The sequence below is a fragment of the Vipera berus genome (genome assembly GCF_964194415.1).
Source record: "Vipera berus genome assembly, chromosome: 1".
NCBI lineage: Eukaryota > Metazoa > Chordata > Lepidosauria > Squamata > Viperidae > Vipera > Vipera berus.
The window spans coordinates 25,332,159-25,346,992 of NC_138202.1; the positions used below are offsets into that span (position 1 = coordinate 25,332,159).

The window sequence follows — 14,834 nt, forward strand, 5'->3', positions numbered from 1 at the left end:
CTACTTTTGTCTCCATTTGTCTTGCTCAAGTCCCCACCCAATCCAATTTATTGGAATGATTGTTACTTCACTTCCTTGCTGGAATCAGTCTACAAGATGATGCCAGTGTACCGCAGGAATGATTGCCCTTTTGAGGCAGTATATGATTTGATTTTTTATAAAGTTACATGTGTCTTCTCATCATTAAAGTTACAATGTCAAATCTGGAGATGATCTTCTCTTGCAAGCTCTCCAGTGGTAATACTGAAATCTAATGAGATTAGATATTCTTGTAAGGGCTTGGCCATGTACAAAGATTTAGTTTTTCGTGGTTACTATTGAGCAGCATCCTGGGTACTGTAGCATCTCAGGAGGCAGTACTGCCAACCCCCAATCTGAAAAATATATTTATATATACCTAACCTGACCATCTGACTCAACGTCTTACCAAGAGAAACCAAAGTAATATTGGGATAGTACTGCAATTTATCCATCTCCTCTCAGTGCAGTTTCTACCAGCATTGCTTCATTGCAAAAAGACTTGTGATGGGTAGGAGATATTTCCCAGTGGGCTGTATTTGTACCTATGATCCTCATTGCCAGATGTATCTGAGGAAGGACCTGGGGAAAAGGGGGTGGAAATATCAATGCCTTGCTTCACAAAAAAGGGTAGATTGAGATTGGTTGGTCTTTGCATTACTATATTTGTATTACCTCCTTGCTTCTGAATTGGAAAGCCATCTCCTGTTTCTTTTGGGCAATGGCTTATCTAACAGTGTCCACATTCTTACAGATGGTGTTGATAGAACCTCAACTATCTAGAAGATGGAAGAATATGCAGTGACAGCGCTGGCCGTGAGACAATTTGGCTGCTGGACCAGTGGTAGATTTCATGATGAGTCCCCTTGTCATGCTAAGGATCCCTGGAGATACATTGCATCCTTTCATTGCTGTTTCCTTCTGTTCTCCTCTCTGCCTTCTCTCTCTCCTCCATCTCTCTTTCCATTGTGAAGGGCTGCATATCTTAACGGTTATGTCAGAAGCAACACAGCAATTGTGTCATCAGCGATAGCACACACACACACACACACACACACACACACACAAAGACACAAAACAAAGCAAGTTGAGGGGCTTCACCTAAGGGCTGGCATCCTGGTGCATGTCTTAAAAGGGCAGGCATCTTAACAGCAAGGGAGTAGGCAGGAGGTCTCCAATGGAATTGGGGGTGAGGGGGGTGTTAGATGCAAGTCTTCTATATGATGAAGAAGGAGACCTTTAAGTGTATTATTGACGCAGGGTCAAGAAGAAGGGAATCGCATATTGTCTGTCTGTAAATATGAGCTGTATTTCACTGACATTCAAACCATAATGGGAGCTGTGATTTCATTAAGTGGAATAGAAAGGAATCTCAAAAGGCCAACTGGTTTTGCCTCAGTTACATTAAAAAAAGCTAGCTTTGAAACCTGAGCATTGTTTACATAAGGTGGGTAGAAAAGAGCATGTTGCACGTGCTTCAAACTCCACCTTCCTTCTTCTGCAGACAAAAAATGGGGTAAAGCCAGCCTAGTTTCCAAACTTGCCCTAGAGAGCCATCATGCATGGCCAAAATCCTTGCTGCTCTGGGAAACTACCGGTGCCCCAGTCCCAATTGCCCAATTCCTGTAGGAGATTGTATGTATGTGGTGCAGATAAAATCTCTTGAGACACCCAGTGGCTTGGATAAGGGCACCCCCAGAAGGAAGGGACACCAGCAGGTTCGACTAGAAGCAAATCCAAGCCTTCTGATCTTGGAGGAACCAGGGATTCCCACGTTCCTTCTCATCTTGCCATTAATAATAGATCTTTTGCATGGTACCTGTGTGTGTGTGTATATATATTTTCTTTTCTTTTTGGCGTCATAGCAGGTTTTGCCTTTTTAAATAATGTCAAGTTTCTAGACAGTTTTAGGCACTTGTAACTTTTTTCTTGACTTTCCAAGCTGGGCCAGAGCAGGATGCCAAAGAAATGTTGTAGAACAGAAAGAAGAAAAGTTGAAGAGAGGCTCCTGTTCCTTTGATTTTGTGTGAATGAGAGAGACAGAGAATTTTAAAGATGCTTCATTGAGATTTGGCACTAGAGCATTGGGATGCTCAAGAATAGTTTTATGAAAGTTGGTATCATCTTCAGAGAACATTGCTCTAAACTTTGTGTCTCTGTGTGTGTGTGTGTGTGTGTGTGTGTGTGTGTGTGTGTGTGTGAAAAAGCAGAGGCATATACACCATGGAGATTTTTTTTCTTGGTTTGATAGCATTTGGAATTCATAAGTTAGGGAAGCAAATTTACCACATGTGTTCCACCCCTAAGTCTATCCCTATTCCAAAATATTATCTACATAACAACTAAGAAACAATTAGCAAAATAGCATTAGGACTGCAGCCTCACCCAGAGATGAATATCAGTGTGCACCAGCTGCAATTGCTTTCAGGCTCCTTCCTCCCAAGCAACCCTAGAGGCTTGATTTGCCCCTAGAGAAAATGAAAGGGCAAAATGAGATGCCTACGGCAGACATGTCAAACTCGCAATGTCACGTGATGTCACGCGACGTATTGGGACGGTTTTGCCATTGCTAGCAATGGGGTGGGCGTGGCTTCCATGTGACGCATCTGGCCCACAGGCTGGCAGTTTGACACCCCTAGGGGAAAGTAGTTAACCTCTTAAACCTGCCCACTACCAGCAAAGCCAAACTGGCTGGTCTCTGCTTTAACCCACATTTTTTTCCACTGCTATACTCATTATGTGCTGAGAGGAAGAGACTGCTTTTAAATAGATATATGTGCATACATGAAAATGCAATATGTTCCAGTGCATCACCTACCAGATAATACCAAGTGATAAGGTGTCACTTAGAAATTAGTGTTTCACTTTATCTTTTCTGATCATAACAGTGCAGAAATAAGGGATGCTTCAACTCTATGGTAACTGTCCAATCCACACCCAATAACAAAATTACATTTTGGTACTAATAGCTTCCTCCTGTGGAAGAAAAATAGCTGTGCATCTTCTTATCCAAAGATGCATCCTTAGTTCATGCGTGTGTGTGTGTGTGTGTTTGTGTGTGTGTGTGTGTGTGTGTGTGTGTGTGTGTGTGAGAGAGAGAGAGAGAGAGAGAGAGAGAGAGAGAGCCAAACAACAAACTGTATATAGTGAACAATAACCCAGTTTGAAACTGTTTGCATTATCATGGCTTCTTGCATTAGGAATTGTAGTTTTGTGAAGGCGCTGAAGATTTGTCATGATGAAGCCTATGCTACAGATTTAAATTGGTTTGAAACTACTGCTAAATAGGAATACTCCCCCCTTCCCAGTTGTGTGAAAATCCTGAGCTTTCCATGGTTCTGTAATTTCAACTCCAATACAAAGGCAAATTTCCCAGAGTTCAAAGACATAAGACTGCAGCCAGCATGAAAGTGGACATGCCCAAAATATGATGCAGTCAGGCCTATTTCAGTAAGTCTGTAGTGCAAATTATTGTGGGTTTTTTCTCCCCCCCCCCTCCCAATAGGGAATCCATTTTTGATAGCAGACATTTTTTTCACCTAATCAAACCTAAAGTAGTGCCAAACATTTGCTGCTGCTTCTTTTTAGTTAGAAAAGGGAAGAAGCTAAAGGACTGCTTCTCAAACTGTTACTTTTTATTTTATTTTTTTAATTGAGCCTGTAAAGAGAATCATAATGGGTTTCAGATAGCAGTATTTTAAAGAATTAAAACTGATATTTCTGAACAAAAAGTGCCAAAGTACCCTTTGTTTTGCTTTGTTTCATGTTTACTAGAATGCCTGTTAACAAAGAAAGGAAACATGGTTTTATGTTTAGTAAAGAAGGAATGCAGTGTTGGAGGCAAAGATTTTCGAAAGTGATTTTTAAGGCACCTGAGAAAGACGTAATTGGCTAGGCTAGTTTTAGGCAGAGGTTGTTTTGAAATTGATGGATTCACATATTTGTTCATTGCTGTAGATCAGCCTTTCCCAACTGTGGATCCATTGCAGATTCCCAACCAGCATGGTATATGGCCATAGCAGTCAGGAATTCTGGGAGTTGTAGTACAACAAATCTGGAAGAGACCAGGTTAGGTGAGGCTGCTGCGTAAAATAGACTGATTGGTTGCGGTAGGATAATCGTCGGGAAAGCAGGTGGCGTAGCATAGAAGATAGTTTGGACGTAGAAACTGAGGGAACAGTTCTGTAGACTCTTGAGTTTTTTGGAAGTCTGTAAACCATGTACTCATGCAGGAATCAGGTTTGGGGAGAGAAGTAAGAAAAATAAATTGTTCCTCAAAATCAGGGTGCTATTATAGATTAAGGAAGCTTTAGTCCAGGGCCGCCTAATCTTGAAAACTTAAAAGACTTGTGGATTTCAACTTCCAGAATTCCCTAGCTACCCATGCTGGCTGTGGAATTCTGGAAATTGAAGTCCACAGGTCTTAAATTTGCCAAGGTTGGACACCCCTGTTTTAGTCTATCTGTGTCTGGAGAGCACCATGTTGGGGAAATCTAGTCAAAACACTTAACAAATCTGAAATGTTTATTTATTCCTTTGCTGAATATAGAAAACAGAGGTTATCTGATTATTAAGATATATTATTTTGGATACACATGTGACATAACTTGCTATGGCTGGTACCCATGTAAAATTCTGGTGTTAATAACCATATACATTTGTTCTTCTATTTTTCCCCCTTTGGAAAAGAGAACTTATTTTCCATGAACACTGTGTGTAGGTACATTGCTAAGTTGAGCATGCTTTTTGTAACTTGTGTAATGAACAGAGGCTTCAGATACATTTTAGAAGCCACCATCCCTTCCTCTTAAATCCTGTATTGAGTGCAGGTAGAAAACACAGAAGATTTTAAAAAAAAAACCTCCAGTACTATCCAAAATAAAATTAAATGTATTTATAAAAAATAATAGTTGCATGCTGAAGGCCATGGAAGTCAAATGTTTAGTATTTTTTTAAAAAGTGGCAGTGCCTTTCGTTTTTGTATTTACCATTTATTGCTCAATGCAACTGTTTTATAATAAGCAATTATATGATAGTTTCAGAAAATGCAAACTATTTCACTACATAAAAATGTGTGTTCTATTTTTTTTTTCTTGTTCTCATTACAAGAGTGTGTAAGCTGGATACCTCTGCCTGCTCTGCCAGAGATAACTTTTACTATGCGGTTATCATGTATGAAATTTATATTGGTGCTTTTCTTTCTAGTGATTTATGTATGACACTTGTTGAATGGGGAAATACAGACAAATTTATGTAACATAATTGGGGATGTGAGGGTAAGGGGATGAATTCTAGTTTTTATGCTGCTTTGAAATTTATTTGAGGGATAGTAGTTGACAAGAGGAAAAATCCAGTAATGCAGTAGCTGAGGCATTTTCACACTTACTATCTCCACTGTGATAACTTTCTATACAGCAACCCAAAGCACTTCAGCATTTTGAAGGGTTCTTGACTATGATTCACAATGGAGAAATAAACTGTAGGCCTTAGTACTTGTCCTGTGGCTAATTATTACATTTTAAAAAGAGCCTGATTATATGGCGAGGGGAGGTAACTGCCATTTGATGCGCTGCTTTGTCCCCAATCAGCATGTACTCATTGTTAAATTCCCAATTATGGATGCCCCGTGTGAATTAGCCAGGATAACGTTTTAGGCCTTCCAGCTCAGCACCCAAAATGTCTAGTCACTCATTGTTATTTAAAGAGATTTAAAGATTGGCCATCAAGACTCAACTTTGGCCTGTTTAGGTAATAAACACACTTTACTGAGATTAGTAGCTTGGCTTAAAAAGGAATGTATTTCTGCTTTGTAGCATCTAATCCAAATGTTATCTCTAATCCAGTGTTTCTCAACCTTGGCTGCTTAAAGATATGACGACTTCAACTCCCTGAATTTCTTTAGCCAGCTTTGCTGGTTGGGGAATTCTGGGAGTTGAAGTCCAAACATCTTTAAGTTGCCACGGTTAAGAAATATGATCTAATCAAATGGCTCTTTAAAGCATGGAAAGACTTTGGAGCTTCACGCAAGAGATTTGTGGGCTTCCACGTAGAGCTCCATAAACAAACAGCTTATTTGAGAGCATCATGTTTGTGCTGGAATCCTATAGGGCAGGGGTGTCAAACTGCCAGACCGCGGGCCGGATGCGTCATGGCAAAGCCACGCCCACCCCATTGCCAGCAATGGGAAAAAAGTCACGATACGTCGCAACATGTCACATGACATTGCGAGTTTGACACCCCTGCTATAGGGAGTGGGATTAATTGGAGGAGTTAGGATTCAGTAGACAAATGTCCCACCCATAGATAACAAGACTGTGTTCATTTTGTGTGGTAAACTCAGAGGCATCTGCAGGTGGCTGTCACCAGGGGACTGGTAATGTAAGCAACATTGTCACAATGGAAGCTCCCCTCCTTTGATAGATGTGTTGTGAAATTGCATGCATGTAAGAAAGGGGTAGAGCTTGCCTTGAGCTGCTGCTTTTGTCTTTCTGAAGAAGGCTTTTTATCTTGCAAATTACTTTGAACAAGCTTGAGTATTCAAACTCAAGAAGATTGCAACCCGCCTGTCATCAGGCAGCCTCTTTACTAGACATTGAGCTTTGGCAGTGCCTTTTCCTCTTGTCTAAGATGAGGCCAAGAAATAAAAATATCAAAGAAAACAAATCTTTCTTTGTGCTGTTCGCTGCTCCTTTTTGGCAACTGGAACCTTTTCCAGTTTGATATCAAAATTCAACCCTGTTTTCCTTGTCTTTTCTTGGGAGCAGGCAGAAGAATGTTTCTTGGTGACCTGCTCTTATTCCCTGAACAAAGAAAGAACTGTTTTGATGGGAGACATACAACTTTGTAGGTGTTTCCTTGTCTGTGGCTGCAGAATTATGCTCTGATTTAGCCCTAGAATCCAAGGCCCACCTTACTGTCAACTTCTTTAGAGTTTCTCTTCTTCTGGGTTTCAAGCAGCTAAATTAGAAACTCTGAATGTTCTTGTTTCCCCTTCGCCATCTCACTTAGGAACACACAGAATGTGACCTATAGGCATATATCCTGTCTCATTAGCTGTTGGCCTCAGGGGTATTGCATCCTCTGCTTTCACTAAATGAGATGGGGAAGAGAAGCAAAGAGATGTTCAGAACAGTAGCAAGTCCACCTTTCTTGTAGCATGTAGTGAATACAATCCCCTTCCTGCCTCTCCCATCAAGGGTTTTCTGGATGTGCCTGATTCTAAGAAGTAGAAAGAGTAGATCTTGTAGAAAGTATAATTTGCACACAGCTATGATAACACTAAAGTTGATTTTATACAAGTCATCAAAGTTTGCAAAGTGAGTTTTATTTTTTGTATTCCTTTAATCTTTACTTAAAAGGTGAATGTGTATTCCTCTGGGAGGAATTGCAAGAAAACAGGAATGTTAATAAATGTTTAAAAATAAAACAGAATACTTCCTCCCTTATTAATATATAACCCTTATGTATTTATGCCTACTGTAAGCAACTGAAACAGCTTGGATTTCCATTTTGTTGCATGCCTGCTATCGGCAAAAATGAAAAAAGAGCCTTCTATTGTACATGCATGCATTTTAGTCTTGATCTCTTTTTTTCTGTTTTATTTTGTTTTATTTTGGTTAGGGGGAAGCGTGTATTTCCCCTGCATAAAGTTAGTGCACAAAGAAATATTTTTGCCTAGTTAATGTTGCCGAGCAATGCATATTTTTAAAAGAAAATTGTCATATATGGAAATAGCATGTTTGTTTACATGTATCAGCTTCCTGATTAATCAGAAGAAGAAGGAGGGGCAGGGGAAAAGTCTAATGTTTGGGGAATGCTGTAATTTCTTTGCAAATGTACAGTTTTCAATTTGTTGTTATTACTGGTGAAACACCCTTGTGATTTCAACTTGCTACAATATATATTTATTACTCGTTCTCCTTCCATGTAACTAGGAATCATGCCTATGTTTCATATCAACGTTATATTGAAAGTGAAGGGAGATGATTAATACAAGATTTTGTAACATTGGGGAGTGTTGCCTCTTTATTTGGTGTGTTTGGATCAAGGAGAATTCTTTTTCCTCTGAAAGGAGAGAAAAACCTTCCATTAACTGTGAATTAATTTCAGCAATGGCTTTAATTCAGCATTCTGTAATGTTGTAAAGCAGGACTGAATTGAATAGAAAAATGGGATAAACATCAAAACAAAATATGCTCAAGACATCCTTTACCAATTACCTAGCATTCTGAATAAAACAGAGTTTATGAGGGCATTTTTAGACCTTATTCCAAGTAGCTAATGGCATACGCAAGCATTAGAAAAGTGGCCTAGGGCAACGCGGCATGGCCAATTCGGCAAGGGGCAACTTGCCATGGGACAAGAGTTACACTAATATCAAAGAATGGTGGAATAGAATCATTAAAGAAAGGATACAGAAGGAGGGACAAAATGAAATGTGAATGACAAAAAGTAAAATTAATTTTGCAATTATTCTAAATACTTGAATTGTTGAATTGTCCCACAGTGAGTTGGCTGTGGCTAGTTGGCTGCTCCAAGTTGTCCCATTCCGTCAAAAAGGTGTGGCTCCATTCATACATGTTTATCAATCTCAGCAACTTTAAGATGTGTGGACTTTGCTGAGGGGAATCCCGGGAGTTGATGCCCACACATCTGAAAAGTTGCTGAGTTTGAAAAAAATGCTGCCTTAAGGCATGGGTTGTTCTGTACTTCAGAGTAGGCACAGTTCATATATCCTCTGTTCATATCTTTTGTAAGGCTAAACAACTTACAAAAGAGAACATGTGGTTGGTCTGATCTGGATTTAGCACAATGCCGTTTTTGAAATTTGTACAGCCATGATTTATTGTGTTGCGTCACAACTTCCAGCATTTTGAGGTCCTCACCGGGTTGACGACATGTTGAAGACCACATTTCAAAAAAGAATGCATTTTATTTTCTCAAGTGTCCTTCACTTTTTTGGTCCAACCAGACTGTGAGTAGAAAAAAAGATGCTTATGAAGATGTTTTTTGTATTATTTTAGAGCGTGTAATATTGTACAAGCTGAACCAATTGTAGCTACATTTTTATTAAGTCCATGATGATTTAGTCTGTGATTTACTCATCTGCACATAGCGCAGACGAAATATACTGGGAACATGGGCCACAGGCACTTTTTTAATAACCCAGATGTGAACATTGTTTGCAAACTCAGACTCCAGATTCCAAATCTATATTTTCATTGAATCAGAATAATGACTCTTAGGTATGCTGGTACCATATTTATTTATGTATTTATATATTCAGCAGATTTATATAGCCATAAATATAAATGATTCATTTACACATTTATATATATGGATGGATCATTTATCTGGAAAGAAAAATGGAGCAAATAATTCCAAACGCCATAGCCAGAACTGCCTTAATAATTAATTGAACAAATTAAAATATTGGAGAGGCACAATCATTTTCATGTCAAGTTGCTCTTCCTTTCTATGTATGTTCTTTACAGCATGGTTCTGAATATATTTAGTTAAGCAAACAACTGCACTTTTCCAGTTATATAGCAGGTACTCCTACTGTGCCGCTAAAAGCATAGATACAGAGATCACCTTTATAAAGTACCAATGTCATGGTAAAAGAGGCTTAGTAAATCTGCCAACAAATTCTGTAAACATAATACATAAGATGAAGACCCTCCCTGATTTAATCTTATCAAAATCAAAATCCAGCCTACCATTTACACAGCTTTTTGCTTGTTTGCCGCCCATCTCTCCAAGGTGCAACTCTGGTTGGCTTACAAACATTAAAAGCCAATTAAACATTGAAGCAATAAATAATCATAATAGTAATAATTACTGAGTTTCCTGCCTGAGGTTGGACTAGATGACCTCCAAGGTCCCTTCCAACTTTATATTATTATTATTATTATTATTATTATTAATAATAATAATAATAATAATAATAATAATAATAATAATAATAATTGAAAGGTGGAGAGGAAAGGAGCAGGATGCACACGGGGGAGGTGGGGTCTGGTCTTAATCCATCAGTCATCTCCAGCATGATGCACCCCTGTTGGAGCCCCAGGCCAACTGGCAGAGCCAGGTCTTCAGCCCTTACAGAAGATCAGAAGGAGGGGTGCAGATCTCACCTCAAGGGGCACAATGTTCCAAAGGGCAAAAAAAATTCCTCGACTGACAGGCTCCGCAGCATGTCCATCTGCCGGCACTGGTTTGGAGGGGTGGGGCAAACCCATTAGGGTGAGATGGTTCCTCAGATAGTATGAATCCATGCCATGAAGGGCTTTAAAAGTGATAACAAACACCTTAAGTTATACCTGGAAATAAACAGGCAATCAGTGTAGCTCACAGAACAAGAGTCGTAGCATGGGCTACCCTAGGGGCCTCAAGACCTTCCCATGCTGCATCCCATTTGGCATCTCTTCTAAATACTCCTCAAGGATAGCTCCATGTAGAACGCACTGCAGTAGTCCAAGCATGAGATGACCATGGCTTGAGTGACTGAGCGCAGGGACTCCAGATCTAAGAAAGGGCATAACTTATGCAAAGGCTTTCCTAGCCAATTTATGTGGATTTCCCTGAAAAACTGCTAATACTGAGATGTTTCTGTTAGAAGTTGTCTTTTCCCCAACATACTATGAGAATTTATTTATTTATTTTATTAAATTTATATACCGCCCTATTCCCGTAGGACTCAGGGCGGTTTACAGGGAAAATTAAAAACATAACATACAAAAATTAAAAAACATAACATACAGAAGAAGGCCTTGCAAATTTGTTATGTTATACTGTATACCTAGACAAGATGCATAAAATCTGTAAGCATTCTCACATCCAAGGAGTTGTTTCAACAAGTTAGCACTTAGATATGCCAGCCTTATAGAACAGATACCACTCCAGCTGTGGTGGGTCTTCAATGTGCAAAACAACTACATCAATAACAACACGACACCTCTGGGTTTAGAGGAAGCTGCTGTACAGACTGAGAGAACTCAGTCATTATGGGCAAGGACCACAGTTTCTACTGGATTGCACACGAAGAAAAAGATGGGAATTAAGAATCTATTCTGTCTTCAAAATTTCACCCCAGAGGTAAGCAAAATTAGTGAACCATGATTAGTTCAAGCTATTTCATCACTATTAACTACACTATTATCTACACAGCACCACCCAACCATTCTTGAAGTGATATACAGCTTATGATATTTTGGAGGAATTACTAGAAAACACTAAGTTAATAATAGGAAAATATATGTTGCACATGAGGATAGGTATAATGAAAATTTTACCTATCCTGTTTTAATTTTGTCAGTGTATGAATCTTCTATGTGTAACGACTTTGACACCTCGATTCTTTGCATAAGTTTCAAATATGCTTGCTACATGATGAGCAAAATGCAAAGACAAGCTTTGTTAAATAACATAACCAGTTGGGTATGAAGGCTGAGCATAATGAAAAATTTAGGCCATCTTTAATTTTATGATTGGTAGCAGCTTTATTTGTTCATTTGGATGGTGGTTTACATAATCTGCCTTATAAAGCCAAACATGACAGCATTTCCTCCTTAACTGGGCATTTCTTCTGTGTCTTTGTTCCTTACTAAACTCAACCAGGTCTCCAATCATAGCACAACAGGACACATAACTAAACTCCCACTGAATTCAGCAATATCTTTATTAAAATCTTTCTTGCTCTTCTGACTTGCTCCAGTATCTTTCCAAAGGGCCTAGCAAATATAAATATTGTATCTGGGCAGGTATGCTTGAAAGGTGCTTCTCTTTGATTGTAGCATGATAACAAATATTAATTACACCTGCTCCTTGGGATTATACCATATCTCTATTCTGCAGAATTTTCCCCTGTGCAACTCTTCTTCATTTTAGACCATTCTAGTATTAAAGATCTTAGCGTGCCAGTGCTTCTGCAGATGCTGCATTAGAAAATGAAGTTGCACAGAGCATATAAACAACATACTAAGCTATAATCCTTTCATTTTAACTGAGCTGTTCCAGGTTTAGATGATGATGATTTAATCATATAAAATAAAAATCAACAATTGTAGTTAAGTTCCCTTGTTATTTGAAAACTGAGCTGGTGTTTTCACATCTGGTTAGAGGGTTTAATCATCTCTTGGAAACTTCCTCTTTAGATAGAACCACCAAAGGCACTTCAGAAAAAATAATTAATGAGGAACAGGATGTTTATTTACTACATTTAAGGACCTCCCATATCAATTGGCCTTGATGACTGTTGTCAGCCTTTCTAGACAGACCAGACAGGAAACTATATCCATGAATTCTAATGCTACCTTTATGTAAAATTGCAGTAACAGAATTTGCAAGTCTCAAAGCACTTTCCCCCCCCCCACCGCCCCCTTCCTTGCCTTTACTTTCGAGACTAGAGAACTAGGAAAGCTCCCTTTTGAGATGCTTTCTCCACACCCATTCCCCCTTTGGACTCAGATTTCATTTATTTCCTTATGATTTTTGCTTGCCTGCTTGCTTATTTATTTATTTATTTCCCCTACTTATTAGTTCGTGTTAATTTTTAATCTACTTGTTTAATTTTTTTTTCATAAAAATCATTTTTTTAAAAAAGGAAGTTGCATTTAATTAATTAAAAAAGCTAAATTTATTACAGTATTCAGTATCTGCCTCATAATCTACCCATCGCATTCAGAATAACAACTCTGTAGAAAATTTTGGAAGAGCCCAAGGAGGCCTGACTTAAGATTGAGAAGGGATTGTTTGATGTACAGAAAAAAGATACATTTAAAGGAAAAGAGACAGTAATGTGCACCGTGATGTATGGGAAAAAGTGAGGGAACCTTGGCGGTGGGGGGTGGGGCCAGCATTAAAAGAAGGATTGGCCTAGAACAGGGGTAGGCAACCTTGGCCCTTTTATGACTGTGGACTTCAACTCTCAAGTTCCTGCTGGCTCAGGAATTCTGGGAGTTGAAGTCCACGAGTCATAAAAGAGCCAAGGCTGCCTAACCCTGGCCTAGAATCTCTGTGTAGCTACAAGCAGACTATATCAAACCCTCCTTGAATTCCTTTTTACCGTTACAGGTAGTTGTTGACTTACAACCTTTCATTTAGTAAACATTCGAAGTTACAAGTGACTTACTATTTTTCACACTTATGACCTTTGCATTATCCCCATGATCATATGATCAGAATTCGGACTCTTGGCAAGCAGCTCATATTTATGGCAGTTGCCGTATCTCAGGGCCATGTGATCACCTTTTCGGACCTTCTGACAAGCAAAGTCAATGGGGAAGAAGGATTCATTTAACAACTATGTTATTAACCTAACAACTGTAGTGATTCACTTAACTGTCGCGAGCAAAGTCATAGCAACTTTTCTTAAAATAAGATAACCTTTATTGTCATTTTGATAACTCACAAGAACTACCTTGCTTAACAACAGAAATTTGGGGATCAGTTGTGGTCGCAAGTTGAGGACTACCTGTATTTAAATCTTAGAAGATGCTAACTAGTTGAGAAGGTTTCTGTGCATAGGCCTGAGTACTGTACCAGTTTAATTGGACCTTCCTGTATAGACCTGATCTTTTTCACGTGACTGTTATAACATAACTGAAAGGACCTGTGTGAAAAATTAAGGGATTAACCCCTTCCTCTGAGTTTCTGCTTAAAACCCTAGTTTGGATGAATTTGCCCTGAGGTCAGAGAATGCTGTAGTGCATCTTTTTTCAGAAGTGACTGGGTAAATATGCACCTTTGAGAACATCCAACCCATTTGAAAGAAGCGTTGTTTGAACAGGGTCCGTAAGATTATCTGGGACACTACTCATCCTCTTCACAACCTGTTTTCCTTGTTACCTTCTGCGAGGAGGCTTTGTGGTATCTGTAGCAGAACATCCAGATTCAGCCATAGTTTCATTCCATACAGCATTAACCTTGTGAACTCTCAGGCTTCCTCCTTCCGTTATATATTCAAGATGGACAACATTTAATATTTTATTGTTATGTATATGTAGGGGTGTGGGTCTATACATATGTTGTATGTAGTATGTTTTAGGTGTGTGTCATGTATGTGTTTCACTTTGAGAGCGGGCAACTAAATTTCATTTTTGATGTGTGCTGTTGTGCCCACAGTAAAAAATGACAATAAAGATTATCTTATTAGAAGGTAGCAATGAATCTATGTCCTCGTGATGCCAGATCTGGGCCTTTTAAAATTTCCCTTTTCTGGGAAGCATCTGAAATGAAATGGCCGATAGCTGAAATATCTGCTCCTCTTTAACTCCTTTGTTTGGGAGGGGGCCCGCCTTTATTTGCTTACTTCCTGGGGAAGGTGTTTTGGCTATATTTAGGTGTGCAGGTGGTGTCAATATTCAGCCAGCAGAGGGCAGTCCAGTCAAGTAGCCTGGCTGAGCATTGCTGTGCATTTGGATGGTGCTTCCAGAAGGAAAAAGAAGGAGTGGCCCCAGTGGTGGGATTCAAATATGTGAACAACCGGCTCTCTGTGTGAATGCCACTTCCGGAAGTCCGTTCTGGACTTGGACAACAAAAAATTAGCTACCAGTTCTGCCAAAATGGTGCAAACCAGCTGAATCTCATCACTGGGTGGCTCTGAGTGTTTTCCCAGCAAGGTGTCTTGCCAGGACAGTAAAGGGAACCATTCATAAGCAGTCTTTAGAGTTGCCATCATAATTTTCCACTATGTTGCTTGAAAAACAAATACATGCCAAGAACCCTGGTTAAATGAAGAGCTGTGGTGGTGTGGTGGTTAGAATGCAGTGTTGCAGGCTAATTCTGAGGACTGCTGACTGCCAGTTCAAGTATCA

General features: G+C 39.3%; 1 protein-coding gene across 2 annotated transcripts in view; it reads left to right on the top strand.

Annotated features, from left to right (window-relative positions):
* SAMD4A (sterile alpha motif domain containing 4A) overlaps positions 1-1,077 on the top strand; it is a 150,514-nt gene extending 149,437 nt beyond the window's left edge. For both annotated transcript variants that reach the window (XM_081329332.1, XM_081329333.1), the window contains one exon: positions 773-1,077. In XM_081329332.1, the coding sequence (XP_081185458.1) occupies positions 773-801 (29 nt within the window). In that variant the 3' untranslated portion in view covers positions 802-1,077. The remainder of the gene's footprint in view (positions 1-772) is intronic.
* The last annotated feature ends 13,757 nt before the right edge of the window (positions 1,078-14,834 follow it).